Here is a 22,855-nt window from a genome sequence, read left to right as displayed (position 1 = left end):
ATTGCCTTCCCCGGTCATCTACACTTTCCCCTCAGCAAGCTGGGTACTCATTTTACCGACCTCGGAAGGATGGAAGGCTGAGTCAACCTCGAGCCAGCTACCTGAAAATCCAGCTTTCGCTGGGGATTGAACTTAGGTCGTGAGCAGAGCTTAGGACTGCAGTACTGCAGCTTTAACACTGCACCACGGGGCTCTTTGAAGGCTACAAGAGAGACTCAATTTGTGGTCATGAGCACTAATTCGGGGTGGATAAAAATCAATGTTTTTTTTAAAAAAATCAATTTTTTAAAAATAAAATGCTTTTTGAGGAAAATATATTATCATCCAAAGGTTATTCCATCATGAAATAAGGATTAGTTTTTAATTCTGAAGCATAAGGCTGTATATTCATGCAACATTTACATTTTTTGGTAATAAATCCTATTAATCCATTCACAATGCCATGCTCTTCCAGAGGTTTCTGTAAGATCACGGGACAGTTTCTCTGTCTACAAGATATTATCACAAAACACAGATGCTTGGTTTTGCAGTTCTCAAACTGTAATTTGTGTTTGCAGAGATCACATGTCTCTTCTACACAGCAAAAATATTATAAAATGAACAGAGTTGAGAAAAAGACCTTAATCTCATTGTCTACAAACCTATGTGCACAGAATCAACCCCTTAAGTGCTAAGTTCCAAAAGGTTCAATGAATAGAAAAAGACTGCTTGGAGTGGAATAGATTTGCACAAGACGAAACTTAAGTGTGCGGATGGAGGGGCAAGCGGTAAAAATGAAAGTGAAACTTTTTGAGCAGAATACTCCACAAGACTTTGGATCTTTTGTGTGTATAACCCGAGGTTTATCACATTATTCTTTCCCTGGAGGAGAAAACCTATAATGGCAGCAGGCCGTAAAGGAGACCCAGTTTGGGAATATTTTAATATTCTACCTATTGGTAAGGCAGGCATGTGTGCAAAATGCAAACACTGCAACAAAGAAATGCAAGGCCTGGAAGCCCGAATGAGGCAACATCATGAGACGTGCTATGATGAAGATAACAGAAACATGTTTGAACAGGCAGGATCTTCAGGTTGGTAAACATTTTTATTTAATCATATTTCTTAAAGAGTGCCTTGAATTGTCATGTTTGAGCAAAGTTATATTTCTTATTATTACTGCATGTTACTGTCATTTTGATACAGTTATGAAGAAAAGCAAATATTCCTTTTTGAACAGTGCTGCATGGCAATGAATACAATAAGCAGAAACTGTATAAATAATAATAGCATTTTTTTTTGTTTAGTGGAATTCATCATCAACACTGATTCTGGAAGCTATCCACCTTCAGGATCACCATCTTCCTGTTCTACAGTTTCAGAGTTATCTATCCAGGATAGTGTTTCAGTTGCACCATATACATCATCATCAGACACCCGCAGTATATCACCTAAACGGAAAAAACCCTTCCCTCCTGGAACCATTTTTGATAAAAACCAGCAGATTAGAAAAAGAGTTAATTGACGAAAAAATTGCCCAGTTTGTTTATGCAACAAACTCTTCTTTCCATCTGACTGAGAACCCACACTTCATTAATATGGTTCAATCACTGAGACCAGGATACAGTCCACCCAGCAGAGCAAATGTTGCAGGGAAACTGCTGGATTAAGAGCGCAATCCGGGGGGGGGGGGGGGGGGGGGCACGGAAAGTCCTAGCCAAAGACTTCAGTGTTCCAAAAATAAAGACTAATGTTGTTGATATTGCTAAATACTTCCATAACAATCATCTTGCTGCAGAATGGGTGGAACCAAGCTAATGCTCCCACAAGATGTTAGATGGAACTCTGGTGGACTGTTTTGAGCAGTATATCAAAAACTGGCCTGTTCTGATGACAATTTGTGAACAAAATAGAGATAAAATAGATGGCACTGTCATGGCCAAAATCCTCAACATTGGATTTAAGAGAAATGTTGAACATATGCTGAACATCCTGAAACCCATTTCTGAAGCTTTAAACAAAATACAGAAAAATAGCTGTTTTACTGCTGATGCTGTTGAAATTTGGAAGGAACTGAGCTGAGTGAGCACTTAACAACAGAACTACACATTGACAGAATTAAATTACAAGCATTAAAAAACGAATGGGACAAGCACTGTCTCCAGCTTATTTTCTGGCAAATATTGTCAATATCCAGTATCAGGGTCAAGTGCTGAGGAAGAGGAGTTAGCTATGACATGGGTATCCAGCAATCATCCATCTGTAACACCAACTTTAATAAACGTCAGAGCTAAGGGGGAATCATTCAAGAAATATGTTTGCTGAAGATAATAGGTGATTTTAACTACCCACAGATTGACTGGGTCAATATGTGTTCTGGTTGAGAGAAAGAGATTGAGTTTCTAGATGCTCTCAATAACTGTGCTATGGAGCAGATGGTCACAGAACCTACCAGGAGTGGGGCGATCCTGGATTTGGTCCTAAGTAATGTCCAAGACTTGATGAGAGATGTAAAAGTGATCGCATCGCTTGGGAGCAGTGACCATAACGTTATTGATTTCACCATTTGTATAAACAGGGAGTTGCCCCAAAAGACCAGCACAACCACATTTAACTTTAAAAGGGGTAAATTCTCTGAGATGAGGAGGCATGTGAAGAGGCAACTAAAAGGAAAGGTAAATACAGTCAAAACCCTTGGGGAAGCTTGGAGGCTATTTAAAACTACAATCCTAGAAGTTCAGATAAAATATATACCACAAGTTAGGAAAGGCACAAACAGGTATAAGAAAAGGCCTGCATCGTTAACAAACAAAGTAATGGAAGCTGTAAAAGGTAAGAAGGATTCCTTTAAGTGGTGGAAAGCTAGTCCAAGTGAGATTAATAAAAGGGAACACAGGCTGTGGCAAATCAAATGCAAGACTGTGATCAGGTAGGCAAAAAGGGACTATGAGGAGCATATTGCAAAAAACGTAAAGACTAACAATAAAAATTTCTTCAAATACATTAGAAGCAGGAAACCAGCCAGGGAGGCAGTGGGGCCCTTGGATGACTAACGGGTAAAAGGATTACTGAAGGAGGATAGGGAAATAGCTTTTTCTGCAGGCGTAGAAAGAATATTCTTTTTCTTTGGACTCATTCATTCTAAATTGAGAAATTGTTTGGGACCGGACAAAGCAGGAAAGCTTGTTTTTCTTTTCCAGATTATGAACAAAGAAGAAGATGAAGATGACGAGTGAGCTAAAGAGGACAGTATTTAAGTTTTTCATGTGTAGGCTGGGCTAACAGTTTAAGTTTTTAAAAATATACGTATATATTTTATTTAACCACATCAGTTAACAAACATAGATGTTTAAGCAAACATATGCTATAATGTTATTGTTTTAGTTGAATAAAATGATTTAAATTATTATTATTAAGGTAATGATTTTTTTTCTCCTTCCCATAAAGTACAGCAGAAAAGTTGTCCAAATATGAATGATTAATCTATTAAACTGGAGATAATTCACCTGACAATAATTTCATAATTACCTATCTATAATGTGTTTCTAATAGTATTAAAATCAATATTTTTATAAAACTGTAAAACTAATATGAAGAGTTGTTATGCTAAAAATGAAATCTTCATCTAATTGTGAATATTTAGGTTATACCAGCAAAAACGAGCCTTTATGTAGAAAACTATGATTTAAATCAATTTTCTTTAAATCACCCTGCACTACTTTGTTTAAAAATAAGCAATATATCTCATCTCATTTTTAAAATGAATAGCAATATTAAGCTAAGAAGTTAAGAATGTACACTCTGCAGCTCTATAAAGATTTTTAATCCATTTTAACAGTTCCAACAACTAGTTAGCATGCATGCACTTTCATTTAGGAAGTATTTAAATCCATTATCCGAATCATCTCTTTTTTCCTGGATAACCTAAATCAGTCCCCTCAATGGACACCTGAGAAACTCACACTTGGGGGACAATCAGTGCAGAAGCAGAAGAGGAGGAGAGGGCCTACCTTGCTGCTTAGCTGCCACCTCACAGGAGACGTTGGGGACGTCGCAGTAGATGCCTGTCCAGCCTCTGGGGCACACACACCGGTACAGGTTGCCTTTCTGCAGGCAGTTCCCACCATTTCTGCAAGGGGAGGAGTCACACCAGCGCACCAAGTTCTGGGGAGGTGAGGAGACAGTAGGGTTTTAGGAAACGTAATGAGAGAGAGAGAGTGTCCAGGTGCAGAGCCTTGCAAACTACCCACTAGATTACTGGGAGGCAGATACGGGTCTCCTTCAGCTGTGATCCCAACACCCTAAGAGATCCAGATCTCCCCCCCCCACCCCACACCAGTTAGCATCATGGCTGATGGGCAGGCCTTGGATTCAGTGGGAGCTCACAGGAGCGCAGTTCCTGAACCTTTCTGAGAGTTTCTCCTCCTCCTTCTGAGAGTTCCACCTCCTTGTCCATTGAATAGTATGTGCAGCTGCATAACAATCCCTGGATGAGCTCCACCATCTATTTTTCTACAAAATGACCCCTGGTGATGGGACAACTGGTATCAGGCCTCCTCATTCCCCTTCCAGGACACTAACCATGACCCCATCCTGTCTTTCCACTTAAATGCTGCACAACAGCACCCCTAAGAAAGCTAAGTGGATCAGTCTGGCCTGGATGGGACTTGCCCCCAACTTCCCACTCCAGAATGGAAGAAAGGCGAGATGGAATAAAATCAACCAACTGCAGCTTCGGGCGCAAAAACACATTCTGGAACATGCTACAGAGACTTGTCAGCTGAAAAGGGAGGGGGGTCTTGGGGGAGGGAGCTATCTTCTCACTGGAGGGAAAGGCCAGGATGCAACACAAAACTTCCTTTGCCCAGCTCTCACCTCTGCCATCACAGTCCACGAGCATTAATTACTGCATTTATGTAATCATCTCAGGCTAAGTGTAGGCTTAGCCTGTTTTCACAGAACTGCAGGCCTGGAGAGCAATAACAGAACTCCTTGTAAGTTGGTCCCTTATAGGCCAACCTTTCTTACCTGGCAACTGAGGCCTGTGTAGCCCTGAGGGCAAATGCACTTGTAAGTCCCATAGCTGTCCTGGCAGGTGCCTCCATTCAAGCAAGGCTTGGAGTCACATTCATTGATGTCATGCTCACAGTAGATGCCAGTAAAGCCAGGTGGGCACATGCAGGTGAAAGTGTTGATCCCATCCACACATGTTCCCCCATTGAAACAGGAGCTACGAGACCAACAACAGAGATCGACTCTCAAAACATGCCTGGCAACCCTTTAGGAACACTCTGAAAAACCACTCCTCTCAATTCTTTCCAAACAATCCCAAATCTCAGACAACAGAAAAGATATCAATAATGTAGAAATGGCAACTAAACCCACAAATGTGTATTTCCAGACTGGTGCCATAAATGCTGTGGTTTGTAGAAGCTTAAATTATGAAAAGTAAGCACATTTGGGCACCTAATTTGCATAATTTACATGGATTGCATCACTCCACATTTCAGTGAAGAACTTTTATGGTTCTAAATCAGGGGTAGGGAACAGTGGCTCTCCAGATGTTTTTTGCCAACAACTCCCATCAGCTCCAGCCATTGACCATGCTGGCTGGGGCTGATGGGAGTTGTAGGCAAAAAACATCTGGAGAGCCACTGTTCCCTACCCCTGTTCTAAATGAACAACAGACACACCCTTCTGGTACTGGCATTCTAGTTGCCAGTGCCAATCTGCTAACAGTCACAGCCAGGCTTTACCTTTCTGTGCAGTCAGGTGTATTATTCTCACAATGGAATCCACTGAAGCCAGAGGGGCAGGTACAGGTGTAGCTGTCCACACAGTCCGTGCAGTTGGCCCCATTCTTGCAGGGGTTGCTGGCACACTCGTTGATGTCCTCCTCGCACTTGGGACCCTGGAATCCTGCCTGGCAGTCGCAGAAGAAAGCGTTGATGCCATCGGAGCAGGAGCCCCCATTGTGGCATGGGTCTGGAGGGAGGAGGAAGAAAGGTTACCTTGCCATTCAGAACACCTGCTGCAGCATCTGGGCCTACTGGAATAATACATTTCCTGGCAGGTGGAGCCATTGCAAGGCTGGCACATCCATGTGCCTCACACCCTGGGCCAGTGGCCTTCAAGGATTTCTTGAGTCAAAAAGGATTCTGGGGTGCATCCACATACGTGACTTGGATACACCAGCTGTGGCCACAGTAAGGGAGCCCCTGTGGGATCAACTGTTCACAAGAGGGAGCTAGTTCAGCTATCTGACCAAGTCTACACGTCCTTTGTCTTAACTTCTGAGTCAAGGAAGTCCCAAATCAGCGTCATGCTCTTACTAGGATGGCAATCGTCGATGTCTGTCTCACAGCTGGGGCCTTTGAACCCGGGCTTACAGAGGCAGCGATAGCTCCCGTTTGTGTTCTGACACACGGCACCATTCTGACAGGGGCTCTTCACACATTCATTGATGTCAATCTCACAAGTTTGTCCTGAGAAGCAAATTGAAACAAATATGCAGAAAAGGCATTCATTAAGCTTTAAAAAGCTCCTGGCTAGCAACAACCTGATTCGTGTCACTGAAGACACAAGATCTTTGGAAGTCCTACACGGCCTTTCTCTCCCCCACCCCACCCCACATCACTTCACACCTCATCTGAAACTCTATTTGATGTGCCACCATTCTCTGAAATAAGGCCTCCATGCAAAGTGGAGTTGCTTCTTGCCAGTTTGGTATATTGGTTAAGTGCATAGACTCTTATCTGGAAGAAATGAGTCTGATTCCCCATTCCCTCCATGTGCACCTGCTGGAGTGACCTTGGGTCAGCCACAGTTCTCGCAGAGCTGTTCTCTCAAGAGCAGTTTTCTCAGCCCTTTCTCACCCCACTTACCTCACAGAATGTCTGTTGTGGGAAGAGGAAGGCAAGGAGATTGTAAGCTGCTCTGAATGAAGGATAAGATATAATTTCTCTCCTGTGCTGCTCCCCAGAGGCATTCCTGTTGGTTCTTAAGGGTACTAATGGGAGGGGGGTGTCTCTGCAAACCTGCAGGGTGGGTTCCCTTCACTTACTATACACCTTCACTTTCTATGCAGGTAGGGATATGCAAATTCTTGCACAGATTTGCAGTTCCAGCTGGAGGCAGTTCCCCAATTTATTGCATACAACATCATAGAAGAGGGCACACTAACACTGACTTTTAGTTAGGGCTCTCACATGATAGGCAGATAACAAAAAGAAAAAAGCAGAGAGGCAGCCTTAGAAAAATTACGGCTAGATAAAGGAATTTTCACTGGGAGTTGATGGCCTTTGTTACTGAACTCCCAAGAGACTGGCTAAGAAACAAGGCGGCAAAATCCACTGATAAGAACTCTTCACAAAACAATAGCAAAAAGGACTAATGCTTCTGCTGACTTCTGCCCCAGCTGTGTAAAGCTGATGGGCAGGGAGAAAAGAAATCTGCTGCTACCAGGTCTGGCAGAAACAGTATAGCAGAGCTCTAGAGGTCCATGCTGCAGAGTAGAGCAGGCACAGAACACTTCTAACTGGAGCTGAAAATCTCTGCAAGAATCCCCACAGCCCTGCCTGCCTGCGAGGCAGGTGAGAAGCAGAGAAGGCCTCTGCTTCCACTGGAGAAGAACACATTGTTAATTGCCAGCAGTAAGACTGTCTCTCGATCCCTGGGATAGAAACAGGACAGAACTAAAGCAGTCTCTGAGAACAAACAAGTGTGCCCTTAATTTGCACCCCCACCAATTAAAATTAGCCCCCATTGATTTTAAACTGGCCCTTGCCAAGTAATCAACTAAAGCTCTAGGTGATTAATTGATTCAAGCTTATAGCTGTGCTACAGATCTAAAGCAGAAGGCTTAGCAAAGCTGTGCTATGAACTAGCAACAGGGCTTAGATTTCCAGAAATACAGGGGAAGGTGTGAAGTATTTTCAGTGTTTGTAGGGTTTCTAACTGACAAATGCATTACAGGCAAAGAAAAAGAGCTGAATTCCATCCAGCTCCTTGGGTACAGGAAAGGGTCTGCCAGGCCTAATTTTTCCATTCCTAATCTAGCAGTGGCTCATCACAGGCCACCTTTGCAATGAGCCAGACCTGAGCTGAAATAAAAAACAATTTCAGCTTGCAAATGAGAAACTTCTGAAAAAGCAAGAAAGCCTCCCTTGGAAGAAGGCTATGCAAAGACCCGTCATAGATCCATAGAACAGGTAACCACAGAAAGAGCACAGGAAGCCAGATGCATCCTGGGTGAATGAGGGCCTAGCCAGCCGTTGCAATCTCTGGCAATAAATCAAGCAACTGAGATGGGATTGTTGACCATCCACAGCTCCCAGAAAATACATCTTTACTTAGAGCTGAACCAAATAAATATACTGATCTATACAAAATCACTAAAAATAAAGGGTAGCATTTTAACTAGTCCCCTTAAAGAACACCTCGTAGCCTTCCCTCACAACTTATACATTTGAGAAAACAGTGATGTAGGCCATGACCCCAAAAGCAACCTGCCTTTCCCTAAAGTGTATGTCCTGTTCTCTCAGGGCTCTCTTTAGCCTCCTCTTGGCCTGGTTACACAGCAGAGCTAGACCTCCAGCCAGGGCAGCACAGGGCCCTCTGCCAGTGAGACACTATAGAGCTCTGCTGGAAGTCAGACAGGATTGCTGGAGCCAAAACTCAACCCTATTTTTTATAAGACAGTTTATTTCTTCCATCCCTTGATGAATCCATGTAGAAAACTGAACCCAGAGCTAAAACACTGGCTGTAAATGTGTAGACACGTGCATATGTACATGACCGAGGACCTACCTTGCCACCCCAGAGGGCAGGCACACGAGAAGCTCTTGTAGTCTTCAGACTCTCTGCATTCCCCACCATTCTTACAGGGAGAGTTTGCACAAGGAGCCAGCACATTCTCACAACTGGACCCTGGAGTTTGAACACAAAAACAAGCACACACAATCGGTTGGCCTGAGCTTTGCTGACCAGAAGATGGCAAAACGAGCTAGGACTTCACACCTTCCAGCTTTGCTGCTTGTATGGTAGTTTTCTCCATAATATTCTGGGGTAAACTGACATTTCAAAAAAAAAACTGCAATTAACCTAGGGTTATGAATATTTGGAGCTGGGTCCTAGCTGCTCCTCTCTATCCCTTTTTGAGGCACCTTTGTATTCTTGGATCCATTACCTTCTTGGAAAAGGAGCTGAACTTATCCATGCTCAGGAAATCTTTAGAAAACAAAAATTCAAGGAAGAGACAGCCTCACATTTCATTAGCTTATGTCTAGTAATTACTGGGCTGACCAAGAGAAAAGATTCTTTACTGGAGGGGAAAAATGAGATAACTTGTAGTTCTTTTCTCCTTCTGCTCCCTTGTTCAACAGGTTTTCCTGTTTACTAAGCCAGAATTCACTATATAACAGTATTTTCCTTGTCAGTCAGGATCATCTGAAGGTCTAGCCTTCCAGAGCCTTCTACTCCTTCCCTACCCCATGGTTTTTTCCATGGCAACCAATGAAGACAGGAAAACACTCATTGTTTCCTCCAATTGTCCACTGGTTGCCATTTTGTGTAGCAAGAGGAAGCAGGAAACTGGCAGAGAGGAATTGGCTCAGCAGAAATTTCTTGCCTGTGAAACTCCTGGTTTCTTATGCAAGAAATTTCTTTTCAAAAAGGAGCATCCATAGGAAGAACAGAATTGTATGGGGGAAGGGAACCCTCAAACTGTCCCAGAAGGAAGAGATTGGATTTATAACACACCCTTCACTTGGAAGTCTCAGAGAAGCTTACAATCTCCTTTCCCTTCCCTTCCCTTCCCCTCCCCACAACACACACCCTGTGAGATAGGTGTGGCTGAGACAACTCTGAGAGAACTGCTTTTGAGAGGAACAGCTCTGAGAGAGTTAAGATTAACCCAAGGTCACTCCAGCTGATGCAGGAGTTTCCCCAGATTATAGTTTGTGCACGTGACCACTACACCAAACTGGCTCTCCTAAAAAAATGTCTGTGAAGTGTTTTTTTAATCACCATATCACTGGAAAACCAGGGGAAGGAGAAGAAAACTCTCCTGCTCCAGCAAACAAAACATTTTCTTACCAGTGTATGGTAGCAGGCAACTGCACTGATAGCCGGCAACATCATCAATGCAAGTTCCTTGATTGAGGCAAGGGTTGGAAGCACATTCATTGATATTGGTTTGGCAGTTGGGACCTAGAGTAGACAAGACCTGCACAGTCAACATGCCTGTGATCCAGGCAGACCTTCTGGCCCGCTATCACACCCTCCACCCTCCTAGGGCCTCCAAAATGCTTCATGTGCATTATCACAGAAATCCTCCTGCCACCCCAGATTACTGCAGATGTGAGGCTAAGGAAGAGACATAGGGCCCATCTAGGGAGTCAGTGACAAAGGCAGGATTTGAACCAGAAACCTCCCAGGTTACTGCACTTTCTGAGCCACTATACCAACGTTACTCAATTCACCAGAAGAAACAGCAGAAAGCTCTTCTTCCAAGTACTATTTTTCCTTTATTTGAATCTTTATTCTACCTCATTCCAAATAGCCAATGCAAACAGTAAACCTTGTATTGATTTTAACTGACTGGACTCTTGGCTTACTTTTTTTTTTTTTTTTAAGAAATAGTTTCTTCTACTGGTCAAATCAGCACATTAGTACATTTGGGGACTGTCAAAAGCTAGCAAAGATCCTCCCAGAGTCCAAGCCACCTTTGGAAACATTTCATTTTGCAGAACATCCGGGAAGACAGCTCATGTTTTATTTCAGACATTTTTACCCCATGTTTTTAAAGCAATTAAAGGCAGCTGAAATCTAGTTGTGGATCACTTGTGCTTCTTGGTGAACAACCATTGCCTCTGAGAGGCAAAGCACGAGGGACACCACCCACCCGACTCCAGTTCCCATGCAGGTCTCCCAAGACCCAGACCACTTACCGCTGAAACCCTCCCGACAGGTGCAGATGTAGCCGCTGGTCATGTCCTTGCAAGAGCCACCATTCATGCATGGGTTGGATTCACACTCGTTGTTGTTGATGTCACAGTTTGTACCACTCCAGCCCAGATCACAGTCACATTTGTAGCTTTGTTATAAAATGGAATATGACAATACATGAGTTTACAGCAGGCTATCCTGGGCATCTCCAGCCACCATGCTGGCCATTATTCCTGGCTGGCCCATTTCTTTAAAACTTGTGCATCATGCCAGGGCACAAGATGGCAGAAGGCCCAGACTGGGGACTTGCAGCTTCTATCCTGGATGCCCCCATCCAGTCAGCCTAACCTGGAACCAAAAGGCCAGTGTGGAGCAGGGGATGTTGCCCAAGGCATAGACAAGCTTCAGAGGTAAGTTTCCTGATTCCTTTCCTTGTGGTGGCTCAGCTACTGGCTATCTTTGCCTCCCTCTTTGTCCTGCACCAGTATGACAGCAGCTTGAGGTGCAGAGGCAACCATTTAGATTCCCCAACCCAACCAGCAAAGCCTCAGAGCATTCCCAGGAACATACCCATTCAGCCCATCATTGCATTTCCCATGAATACAGGGATTGCTGTTACACTCATTCACTTCTGAGAGGCACATGGCGTCGTGGAACCCTTCAGGGCAGATGCACATGAAACCGTTGATGCTGTCCTTGCATGTACCACCATTGTGGCAAGGGTTGCTGGCACATTCGTCAATGTTGATGTTGCACATTCTCCCTGAAAGGGAGGCAGAGCATCAGCTGTCAGGGGTCACAGATTCAACATGCAGCCTGTCATCAGCCATTCCCCCTCTCCATCCTGCTTCTTTCTCACCTGTGTATCCTGGCTCACATGTGCATTCATAACCATTGATTTTGTCCACACATCTGCCATAGTCACAAGGGTTGCTGGCACAGTCATCTACGTTGATTTCACAATTAGGTCCTTGAAAAGAAAATACTTATTAGAACTGGCCAAAGATAAAGTCAGTTGCATCTGAGACAGCTGCCTTCTGCAGAAACTTCTGCCAAAATAATGATGCTTTGGAAATAAATGTCTGGAAGTGAAGAAGAACTGGATTTATACCCTGCCCTTCACTCAAGAATCTCCTTCCTGTGAGGTAGGTGCGGCTGAGAGAGCTTGAGAGAACAGCTCTGACGGAGCTGTGGCTTCCTGGACTGAATTGAGACCTAGGTTTCCTGTGTCATTACCAACACCTGCTATTGTCACTCCACTCTCCAAGGATTGATGGACTCACATTCTAGCTGTATCTGAAAAAGTGAGCAGTGACTCACAAAAGCTCACGCCCTGTCACAAAATAGTCTTTAAGGTGCTACTGGACTCTTACTCTTTTTCTCTGCTGTTACATTCCCCAACCCCCCTTCAGCTGTTAGAACTGGACAGGGGGCTCGCTCCAAATAAATTAATGTGCTGATTTCAGGCTGGGGAAAATCCACTCAGTGCTAGTGATAATGAAAAAAAAAAAGCAAAGGTAGGGGGAGGGTAATGTGAAGAAAGGCAGGCAGTGAGGAGAGGAAGATGTGTTGAAATGGAACATATGGAACCATAAACGTATTTTTAAATACTTAGCCATCTACTTCCAGTCATTAAACAATGGAATCCAGTCCAAGTGTTTTAACACCTAATCAGGGTCTTTTTTTTGGGGGGGGGGGGGAAATAACAATCCTAGATGGGCACAGAGAAATCTAATCTTAAAAAAAAAACTTTTCCGAATAACCAAAATAATTTCTTTTAAATTCTTCTTTCCTGTTATCCCAACATATCTCTTTGCCCCACCCCTTTCTTTTAATGTGTGTGTGATCAAGTCTCAAAGTAAACAGCAGAGTAGGATGATCTCAATGTAAATTGTGCTTCCCTCTCTTCCTCCCTCTGAATAAGTGGTACCATGGGACTCCCAACTTTGTTCTCTCTTGTGCACACTCTATCTCCCCCCTCCCCTTCCTCTCCAAAGGAGGTGGGGAAGGAGACCTCAGCCAATGGAGGGGAGGGAGGCTTGGTTTTCTATCTCTCTCTTGCAACTGAAGGAGCTGGGCAAAAGCAAGCTACAACGCAGCAGCAGCAACCATGAGGGAGGAAGGAGAGAATCATGCAAAAGTGAGCTGTGATATAGCGGTAGCAGCAGCCCTGAAAAAGGAAGCAGGAGACAGTGACTGATGGAGCCAGGCAAAAGTGAGCTGTGATGCAGCAGCCCCAAAGAAGGAAGCAGGAAAGAGCCAGTTGCTCGCAGGATGGACGGACACCACCCCAGCAGCAGGGGCCAGTTCTGTCCTGCGGGCTGTATGTTTGACACCCTTGCTCTAGACCATTCAGCTCGGAGGCACATTAGTGGTGGCAGACTATGCAACTAGATACTCAGAGGCCATCCTCCTCTGCAGTAATACTTCAGAAGTAGTGGCATGGGAACTCTTGGCCATATTGGCCCAGGTGGGGTTCCCCAAGACTGTGGTTTTGGACAAAGGTCTCAACTTGGCAGGGTGAGTGTTTAAAGAACTATAGTGCCTCCTGCGGTGCAGTCCTTGCATATGGTCATCTAACATCTGATTTTTGGACTATATTTAAGCCACTTGCCCTTTACTTTACTGGACAGTTATTACTATTAGACAACAGAGCCGTTTTTAGATCTTGGCAGTTACCCACCATGTTGGATTTCAGTTGCTGATGTGTGCTCTTTATTGGCTCCTATTATTAGATAGGAAACCACAGAAAGCAACCACAGAAAGAGCAAAGCTGAAAGGACGCTCAGCTGTGGATGTGTCTGATGGTGAAAGAACAGTCTGATGCTGCAAAGAACAATACTGCATCGGAACGTGGAATGTAAGATCTATGAATCAAGGTAAGCTAGATGTGGTCAAACAAGAGATGGCAAGACTGAACATTGACATCTTGGGAATCAGTGAACTAAAATGAACAGAAATGGGTGAATTTAACTCAGAGGATCTATTATTGTGGGCAAGAGACCCGTAGAAAAAATGGTGTTGCCTTTATAGTTAACAAGAGAGTGAGGAAGGCAGTAATGGGATACAATCTCAAAAATGACAGAATGATCTTTGTCTGTATCCAAGGCAAACCATTCAATATCACAGTAATCCAAGTCTATGCCCCAACTACTGATGCAGAAGAGGCTGAAGTGGACCAGTTCTATGAAGATCTACAACACTTTCTAGAATTAATACCAAAAAAAGATGTCTCCTCATCATAGGGGACTGGAATGCCAAAGTACGAAGTCAAAAGGCGACCGGAACAACTGACAAGTTTGGCCTTGGAGAACAAAATGAAGCTGGGCAAACGCTAACAGAGTTTTGTCAAGAGAACAAACTAGTCATAGCGAACACCCTCTTCCAACAACCTAAAAGGTGACTATACACATGGACATCACCTGATGGGCAACACAGAAATCAGATTGATTATATAATCTGCAGTCAAAGATGGAGACGCTCCTTGAGGTCAGCAAAAACAAGACCTGGAGCTGACTGTGGCTCAGATCATGAGCTACTCAATGCAAAATTCAGGCTTAAACTGAAGAAAACTGGGGAAGCCATTAGGCCATTCAGGTTTGATCTTGATCACATCCCTTATGAATATACAGTGGAGGTGAAGGATAGGTTTAAGTTACTAGAGTTGATAGACAGAGCGCCTGAAGAACTATGGACAGAGGTTCATGACACTGTACAGAAGGCAGCAATCAGCACCATCCCAAAGAAAAAGAAATGCAAGAAAGCAAAAAGGCTGTCTGATGAGGCTTTACAAATAGCTGAGAAAAGAATGGAAGCGAAAGGCAAAGGTGAAAAGGAAAGATTCAACCAACTGAATGCAGATTTTCAGAGAACAGCAAGGAGAGATAAGGAGGCCTTCCTGAAGGAACAATGCAAAGCAATAGAGGAAAATAATAGAATGGGAAGGACAAGAGATCTCTTCAAAAAAATTGGAGAAATCAAGGGAATGTTTCATGCAAAGATGGCCATGATAAAGGACAAAAACGGTAGGGACCTAACAGAAGCAGAAAAGATCAGGAAGAGGTGTCAAGAATACACAGAAGAATTATACAAGAAGGATCTCAATGTCCCAGACAACCATGACAGTGAAATTGATGACCTTGAGCCAGACATCTTGGAGTGTGAAGTCAAATGGGCTTTAGAAAGTATTACTGACAACAAAGCGAGCAGAGATGATGGTATCCCAAGCTGAGCTATTCAAAGTCTTAAAAGACGATGCTGTTAAAGTGATGTACACATTATGTCAACAAACTTGGAAAACACAACAGTGGCCACAGGATTGGAAAAGATCGGTTTATATTCCAATCCCAAAGAAGGGCAATGCCAAGGAATGTTCAAACTATCACACCATTGCACTCATTTCACATGCCAGCAAGGTCATGTTAAAGATCCTACAAGCTAGGCTTCAGCAGTATGTAGATCGGGAACTACCAGAAGTTCAAGCTGGATTTCGGAGAGGTAGAGGAACTAGAGATCAAATTGCCAACATTCGATGGATTATGGATTATGGATTATGATACGAAAGTATCAGAAAAATGTCTATTTCTCCTTCATTGACTATGCTAAAGCCTTTGATTCTGTGGATCACAACAAACTGTGGCGAATCCTTAAAGAGATGGGAGTACCAGACCACCTGACATGTCTCCTGAGAAACCTGTATAAGGGTCAAGAAGCAACTGTCAGAATGGGATATGGAACAACTGATTTGTTTAAAATAGGAAAAGTTTGACAAGGATATATATTGTCACCCTGCTTATTTAATTTATATGTAGAGTACATCGGGGAGGTGGGGTGGGTGGGCTCCCTCTGGGAATCCTACCCCCCCAGGGAAAGTGCATGCGCAATACATAGCCTCTCCTCTCCCGGTGTAGTGAACGCCGCGTGGTCACTGTCTGGCTATGCCTGGCAGATGGTCACTGCAATGGCCTCTCCTGCATTACTGCATCCGTAGCAACACCTTCTCGCTGGTCCCCCCCGTTTTCACAGAGTTTGCTACGTCATGGTGCGACCGAAGTGTCCGGCGGTATAACTGGATGGGCAGGCTGGGCCCACCAACCTCGTCAGCCTAAGAGAAGGAAAACTCTAACATCAAACCCGGGCAGATAGAGCTCGTTAATGTAACACCTACCACCTGGAGGACTCACTGCCGGCGTCCCGGCTTACTGGGCCATGGCAGATGACCCCCAGGTGAAAGGGTGGAGCCAGTACCGCGCACACTGCGCTTCACCTAAAAAATTCCTCTGCGCAGGCCTGAAGGGCATATCCACACACACAACCCACAACGCATCAAGTCCTGCAGCGATAGGCAAGGGGCGAAACGGCAGGTGGAAGGTGCCACTGGAAGCCGCAGTCCCGATCCTGCATGTAGGCGGTTCAGGATATTGGTCGCCTGATGCTAACCCGGAGACGAAAGCATCTTTCGGCAGCACCCTGAACGACCAAGCAGCCTTATCTAGGGACAGCACTGCTTGCTCCACACGGAGAGGGGCCTAGAAAAGGTGGCCTAAACAAAGCTCGTCTCCCCCACCCCAGTTGGCTAGCCGCGGTCAACGGGCATCCTTACTTGCGGTCGAAAAATAACAACAAAGAAAAGGCATGCACCTGCCTCACAAAGTGTGCAAAGACTAAAGCTTGCGTGTTGGAACATCAGAACCATGCTTGACACAGTAGGCAGTGGTCGCCCTGAACGACGCTCTGCTCTAGTTGCCCACGAACTTCTCAGGTTGAATATCGACATAGCAGCTCTCAGTGAGGTCCGTTTCCCTGAGGAAGGTAGTCTTCAAGAACACGGTGCTGGCTATACCCTCTACTGGTCGGGTAAGTCAAAGGCCGAGAGCCGCCTTTCTGGCGTTGGCTTCATGGTCAGGAACTCCATTGCCTCCAAACTCAAAAACCTTCCAACAGGTCACTCAGATCGCATCATGTCCATGCGCCTCCCACTTCAAAACAAGCAGCATGCAACACTCTTCAGTGTGTATGCCCCAACCCTTCAAGCAGATCCTGCAGAAAAGAACAAGTTCTATGCTGATCTACGCAACCTCGTACGGAAGACCCCTACAGAGGACAAGGTGATCGTCCTTGGCGACTTCAATGCCAGAGTAGGTAAAGACTCGGAAGCCTGGAAAGGAGTACTTGGCAAACACGGCATTGGCAACTGCAATGACAATGGGCGCCTCCTGCTAGAATTCTGCATGGAGCACCAGCTCACCATCACCAACACTATCTTCCAGCAGAAGAACAGTCTGAAGACAACCTGGATGCACCCACGGTCCAAGCATTGGCACCTTATCGACTACATTCTGGTGCGCCAGAGAGACCTTCGAGATGTCTTACACACCCGAGTAATGCCCAGCGCAGAATGTCATACGGATCATCGTCTTGTACGCTGCAATCTCCGTCTTCACTTTAAACCCACACCCAGGAGAGGAGGTATCCCTCGGAGGAAGTTTCAGGTTGGCAGCCTCCAGTCAGCCGAAGTTAAAGCTGCCTTCCAGGCAAAACTCCAGTCAAGAATTGAGGACCTCAGTTGCCCCACAGACCCTTCTCCAGAAGCACTCTGGGAACACCTAAAAACTACCGTCCTGCAGATCTCTGAAGAAGTCCTCGGGTTCTCCACAAGGAAGAACAAGGACTGGTTTGATGAGAACAATCAAGAGATCCAAGAATTACTGGCAAAAAAGAGATCTGCCTACCAAGCACATCTTGCTCAGCCCTCCTGTCCTGGGAAAAAAGCAACCTTTCGCGCTGCATGTAGCAACCTCCAGTGCAAGCTTCGAGACATTCAGAACGAGTGGTGGACCAAGCTTGCAGAGAGAACCCAGCTGTGTGCAGACACTGGTGATTTAAGAGGGTTCTACGAAGCCCTGAAGGCAGTATATGGTCCATCATATCAGGCTCAGAGTCCCTTGCATAGTGCAGACGGCCAAGTGCTCCTCACAGACAAGGCATCCATATTGAACCGGTGGTCGGAGTATTTTCAGGTTCTCTTCAGTGCCAACCGCGTAGTTCAAGATTCAGCAATCCACCTCACCCCACTTCAACCGGTGAAAACAGAGTTGGATGAGATCCCCACCCTAGAAGAGACTGTTAAAGCCATCAAGCAACTGAAAAGTGGCAAGGCAGCAGGAGTTGATGGAATTCCACCAGAGATCTGGAAGCATGGGGGCACAGTACTACATAGCTCACTTCACAAAGTACTTGTCACCTGCTGGGAACAAGGCAAATTACCACAGGACTTTCGCGATGCAATCATCATCACCCTATACAAGAACAAAGGGGAAAAGTCAGACTGCTCCAACTACCGGGGGATAACCCTGCTCTCCATCGCAGGCAAAATCCTTGCCAGAATACTCCTGAACAGACTGGTGCCCACCATTGCAGAAGAACTCCTCCCAGAGAGCCAGTGCGGCTTCAGAGCTAACAGGAGCACCACCGACATGGTATTTGTTCTCAGGCAGCTCCAAGAGAAATGCAGGGAACAGAACAAGGCTCTGTATGTGACTTTTGTTGACCTTACCAAAGCTTTCGATACCGTTAGCAGGAAAGGCCTGTGGCAAATCTTGGAACGTTTAGGATGTCCCCCAAGGTTCCTCAGCATGATCATCCAGCTACACGAAGACCAGCGAGGCCAAGTCAGACACTGCAACGACCTCTCGGAGCCCTTCCCAATAGGCACAGGTGTAAAGCAAGGCTGCGTTCTCGCGCCAACTCTCTTTACGATCTTCTTTAGCATGATGCTTCAAAGAGCCGCAGTAGATCTAGATGAGGACGATGGTGTCTACATCCGCTATCGCACCGATGGCAGCCTGTTCAACCTGAGGCGACTAAAGGCACACTCCAAGACAATGGAAAAACTCATCCGAGAGCTACTGTTTGCTGATGATGCTGCACTCGTCTCCCACTCGGTATCAGCTCTGCAGCATATGACGTCCTGCTTTGCAGAGGCTGCCAAGCTATTCGGCCTAGAAGTTAGTCTGAAGAAGACAGAAGTTCTCCACCAGCCTGCACCTCAGGAAGATTATCACCCTCCCTGCATCACTGTGGGTGAATCAGTTCTGAAGACAGTCCAGCAGTTCAGCTACCTGGGGTGCATCATCTCCTCAGATGCCAAGATCAACAAGGAGATTGACAACAGGCTGGCAAAGGCAAACCGTGCATTTGGCCGACTGCACAAAAGAGTGTGGAGCAACAAGCATCTGAAAAAAGGCACAAAGATCAATGTTTACAAAGCAGTTGTGATGACAACCCTCATCTATGGCTCCGAATCGTGGGTTTTATACCGTCATCACCTGCGACTCCTTGAGCGCTTTCATCAGCGCTGCCTTCGCACCATCCTCAACATCCACTGGAGTGACTTTGTGACCAACACTGAAGTCCTCAAGCGGGCAGAGGTTACCAGCATCGAGGCACTGCTGTTGAAGACGCAGCTGCGCTGGGCAGGGCATATTTCTAGGATGGAAAACCACCGCCTTCCCAAGATTGCCCTGTATGGCGAACTCTCCACCGGCCATCGAAATAGAGGGGCACCAAAGAAGAGGTACAAGGACTCCTTGAAGAAATCCCTTAGCACCTGTCACATCAACCATCACCAGTGGTCTGACCTAGCCTCAGATCGCAAAGCATGGAGGCACACCATCCACCAGGCTGTCTCTTCCTTTGAGAACGCACGCATAGCTGGTCTTGAGGACAAAAGGAGATTGAGGAAGAATCGCACCGCTACAGGACCAACCCTAAATCAGACTTTTCCCTGCAGCCGCTGTGGCCGGACCTGCCTGTCCCACATTGGTCTTGTCAGCCACCAGCGAGCCTGCAGCAAACGTGGACTATTGCACCCTTCTTAAATCTTCGTTCGCGAAGCCAAGCCGAGAGAGAGAGAGTACATCATGCGGAATGCTGGCCTGGATGAAGCACGCCAGAATTAAGATTGCCGGGAAAAACATCAACAACCTCAGATATGCAGATGACACTACTCTAATGGCAGAAAGTGAGGAGGATCTAAAGAACCTCTTGTTGAGGGTGAAAGAGGAGAGCACAAAAGTAGGCTCAAAAAAACTAAGATCATGGCATCTGGCCCCATCACACCTTGGCAAACAGAAGGGGAAGACACGGAAGTAGTGACAGACGTCACATTTCTGGGATCCAAGATCACTGCAGATGGTGACTGTAGCCATGAAATTAAAAGACGTTTGCTCCTTGGGAGGACAGCTATGGCAAACCTGGGCAGTATAATAAAAAGTAGACATCACCCTGCCAACAAAAGTCCGTATAGTCAAAGCGATGGTATTCCCAGTAGTAATGTATGGCTGTGAGAGCTGGACCATAAGGAAGGCCGAGCACAGAAGAATAGATGCTCTCAAGCTGTGGTGCTGGAGAAGACTCTTGAGAGTCCCTTGGACTGCAAGAAGATCAAATCAGTCAGTCCTAAGGGAAATCAACCCAGACTGTTCCCTGGAAGGTCAGATGCTGAAGCTGAAGCTCAAATACTTTGGCCACCAAATGAGAAGGGAGCACTCACTGGAGAAGATCCTGATGCTGGGAAAGACAGAAGGCAAAAGAAGAAGGGGACAGCAAAAGATGAGATGGCTGGACAGTGTTACTGATGTAACAAACACGAATTTGAGCAGACTTTGGAGGATGGTGGAAGACAGGAGAGCCTGGCGTGACTTTGTCCATGGGGTCGCAAAGAGTCGGACTCGACTGTGTGACATTATTAGATATCAATCAGCAGTTTAAATTGTGAGGATTTTTTCTGTAGCAGTATTTAGGTTTATCAGGGTAGGGATGGTGTTAGAGGGGGAGGTTTTTGTTTGATAGAGTGGGTGGGTTTGAATTTTTAGTGATTTATATTTATTAGTGATTAATTCCCCTCTGGATTGTTGATAATTCTATGTTTATTTTAGCCGATGAATTGATTGGGGTAAATATTTTGCTTCCATCCTTTCTGAATGTTCTTATCTTGATCAGAGCTACTGAATAGAATTAGTGAGCCTGAAAACTGGTGTGAAGAGCTAGATGGTAAGGATGGGCTGGCGGCTCCTTAGGCAGGGTTGGGTCCTCTTAGATAGTGTTAGTGTCTGGTTGCATCTTTGCAGGATTCTGAGGGCGTGCTACTCCTGGTTGACTTAGGGGGTCTTGTGGGCCAACAAGCTGAATGAGGGAAGAAACACTAGGCCCAGGGATCCCAGTCCTGGTGGGGCATGGGAGATATGGCAGCGGGAGAAGGCAGAATGCTGGAAGGGGTTGGAGATATGGATATGCGCGGTCCTGTTCTTGCCTTCATCTCATCCTGAGAAATTAGGAAGGACTACCCCTCTCCAACACTGGTGCTGTGCAACACCAGGTCTATCAATAATAAGATCTCTGTCCTCCGGGATTACCTGGTGGAACAGGAGGTGGACCTGGCTTGTGTGACTTAGACCTGGGTGCGGGATGGTGAAACAGTTGCCCTGTGGCAGCTGACTACCCCGCCCCCCAGGTTTCTCGGTCCTCCACCAGTCTCAAACAGATGAGCAGGGGGGGGGGGGCATGGTGTTGCTGGGATTCTTATCCCTTCAGAACATTCCCTGACCCAGGGGTCATTTTGCAGAAAAATAGGTGGTGGAGCTTATTCAGGGATTGTTGTGCAGCTGCACCTACTATTCAATGGACAAGATGGGAAGGAGAAGGTGGAACTCTCCAAAAGTTTCAGGAGCTGTGCTCCTGTGAGCTCTCGCTGAATCCGAGGCCTGCCTGACACCAAGATCGCTGGTGTTGAATGTGTGGGCCTGGTGTGGGAAGCCAAGGAGAACTTGGCCATTTGGCTGGTGTAGCCAATGTCCTGCCTGGCCTGATGGAGGCGGTGTCTGCCTGGGCGCTGAAGTATCCCAGGCTTTTAGTCTTGGGGGATTCAACATCCACACTGAGGACGCAATCCCTTGCAGGCTAAGGACCTAGTGTCATCCATGGCGAGACTGGGGCTTTCCCAATTTGTTTCAGCTCCCACACATCATGCGGGACACATGCTGGACTGTATCTTTGCCTCAGGATCATGGTGGACTGTTATTACCGTGGATGTGGTGCCATGGTCAGGTCACTTTGCCTTGAAGGCCTGGCAATGTGCACCTAGCCACCCTGTTTAGGCGGTGAGCACATTTATGCTCGCTTGTGGAGCCCGATGGAGCCTACTGTATTCCAAAGGGCTCTGCGGGATCTGATTCCTCTTGGCGGCCCATTAGATGTTCTAGTGAAAGACTGGCATGACGGTCTTTCCAAAGCCATTGATGAGGTCGCTCCCCAGTGCCCTTGCGATCGCTTGGCTCCTTGGTACACTAGACAGATGAAGCGAAAGCTGAGATGGCTAGAAAGAGTGTGGTGAAGAGCTTGCAATGAAGCTATGAGAGCATCCCATAGGTCCTTAGTTCAGACCTATGAGATGGCTATGAAGGCCACAAAGAAGGAGTTCTATGCAGCCTCCATTGCATCTGCAAAATCACTCCCGGCACAATTATTTAGGCTAATTTGGTCTTGGACTTCCCTGCCTCAAGTCACTCCAAATGCTAAGGAATTGGCTATCAGCTGTGAGGCTTTTGTGAATCACTTTGCAGATAAAATCTCGTTGCTCCACCGCGACCTTCCAGCCACATTTGATACAATGTAAACTGGAAGTCCCTTGCCCATCTTCAGGTCTGGTTTTGGACCAGTTCAGCCCACTCTCTCAGGAGGAGGCTGACAAGACCCCGGTGGCTGTGAAACCAACCACTTGCCCCCTTCCCATCATGGCTGATTAAAGCCAATTGCAGTGAGGTTGGAATTCCCGTGGGAGATCATCAACATATCCCTGTCATCAGAGATCTCCCAGGAGCTTTGAAGGAGGCAGTGGTTCATCCTCTCCTGAAGAAATCATCTTTGGACC

At 45.9% G+C, this 22,855-nt stretch overlaps 1 protein-coding gene across 1 annotated transcript in view; it reads right to left on the bottom strand.

The window, feature by feature from the left end:
* Window positions 1–22,855, bottom strand: part of NOTCH1 (notch receptor 1) — a 461,593-nt gene that overhangs the window by 50,041 nt on the left and 388,697 nt on the right. The window contains exons 13-21 of the mRNA XM_060250659.1: window positions 11,786–11,896; window positions 11,497–11,689; window positions 10,929–11,074; window positions 10,075–10,188; window positions 8,788–8,907; window positions 6,312–6,464; window positions 5,736–5,964; window positions 5,008–5,209; window positions 3,990–4,143 (exon numbers count right to left, since the gene is read on the bottom strand). Coding sequence (XP_060106642.1) covers window positions 3,990–4,143; window positions 5,008–5,209; window positions 5,736–5,964; window positions 6,312–6,464; window positions 8,788–8,907; window positions 10,075–10,188; window positions 10,929–11,074; window positions 11,497–11,689; window positions 11,786–11,896 — 1,422 coding nt within the window. The remainder of the gene's footprint in view (window positions 1–3,989; window positions 4,144–5,007; window positions 5,210–5,735; window positions 5,965–6,311; window positions 6,465–8,787; window positions 8,908–10,074; window positions 10,189–10,928; window positions 11,075–11,496; window positions 11,690–11,785; window positions 11,897–22,855) is intronic.

Source organism: Heteronotia binoei, chromosome 12 (assembly GCF_032191835.1).
Source record: "Heteronotia binoei isolate CCM8104 ecotype False Entrance Well chromosome 12, APGP_CSIRO_Hbin_v1, whole genome shotgun sequence".
Taxonomy (NCBI): domain Eukaryota; kingdom Metazoa; phylum Chordata; class Lepidosauria; order Squamata; family Gekkonidae; genus Heteronotia; species Heteronotia binoei.
The sequence above is the reverse complement of the archived record's forward strand: the minus strand, read 5'-3'. Positions and strand labels throughout refer to the sequence as shown.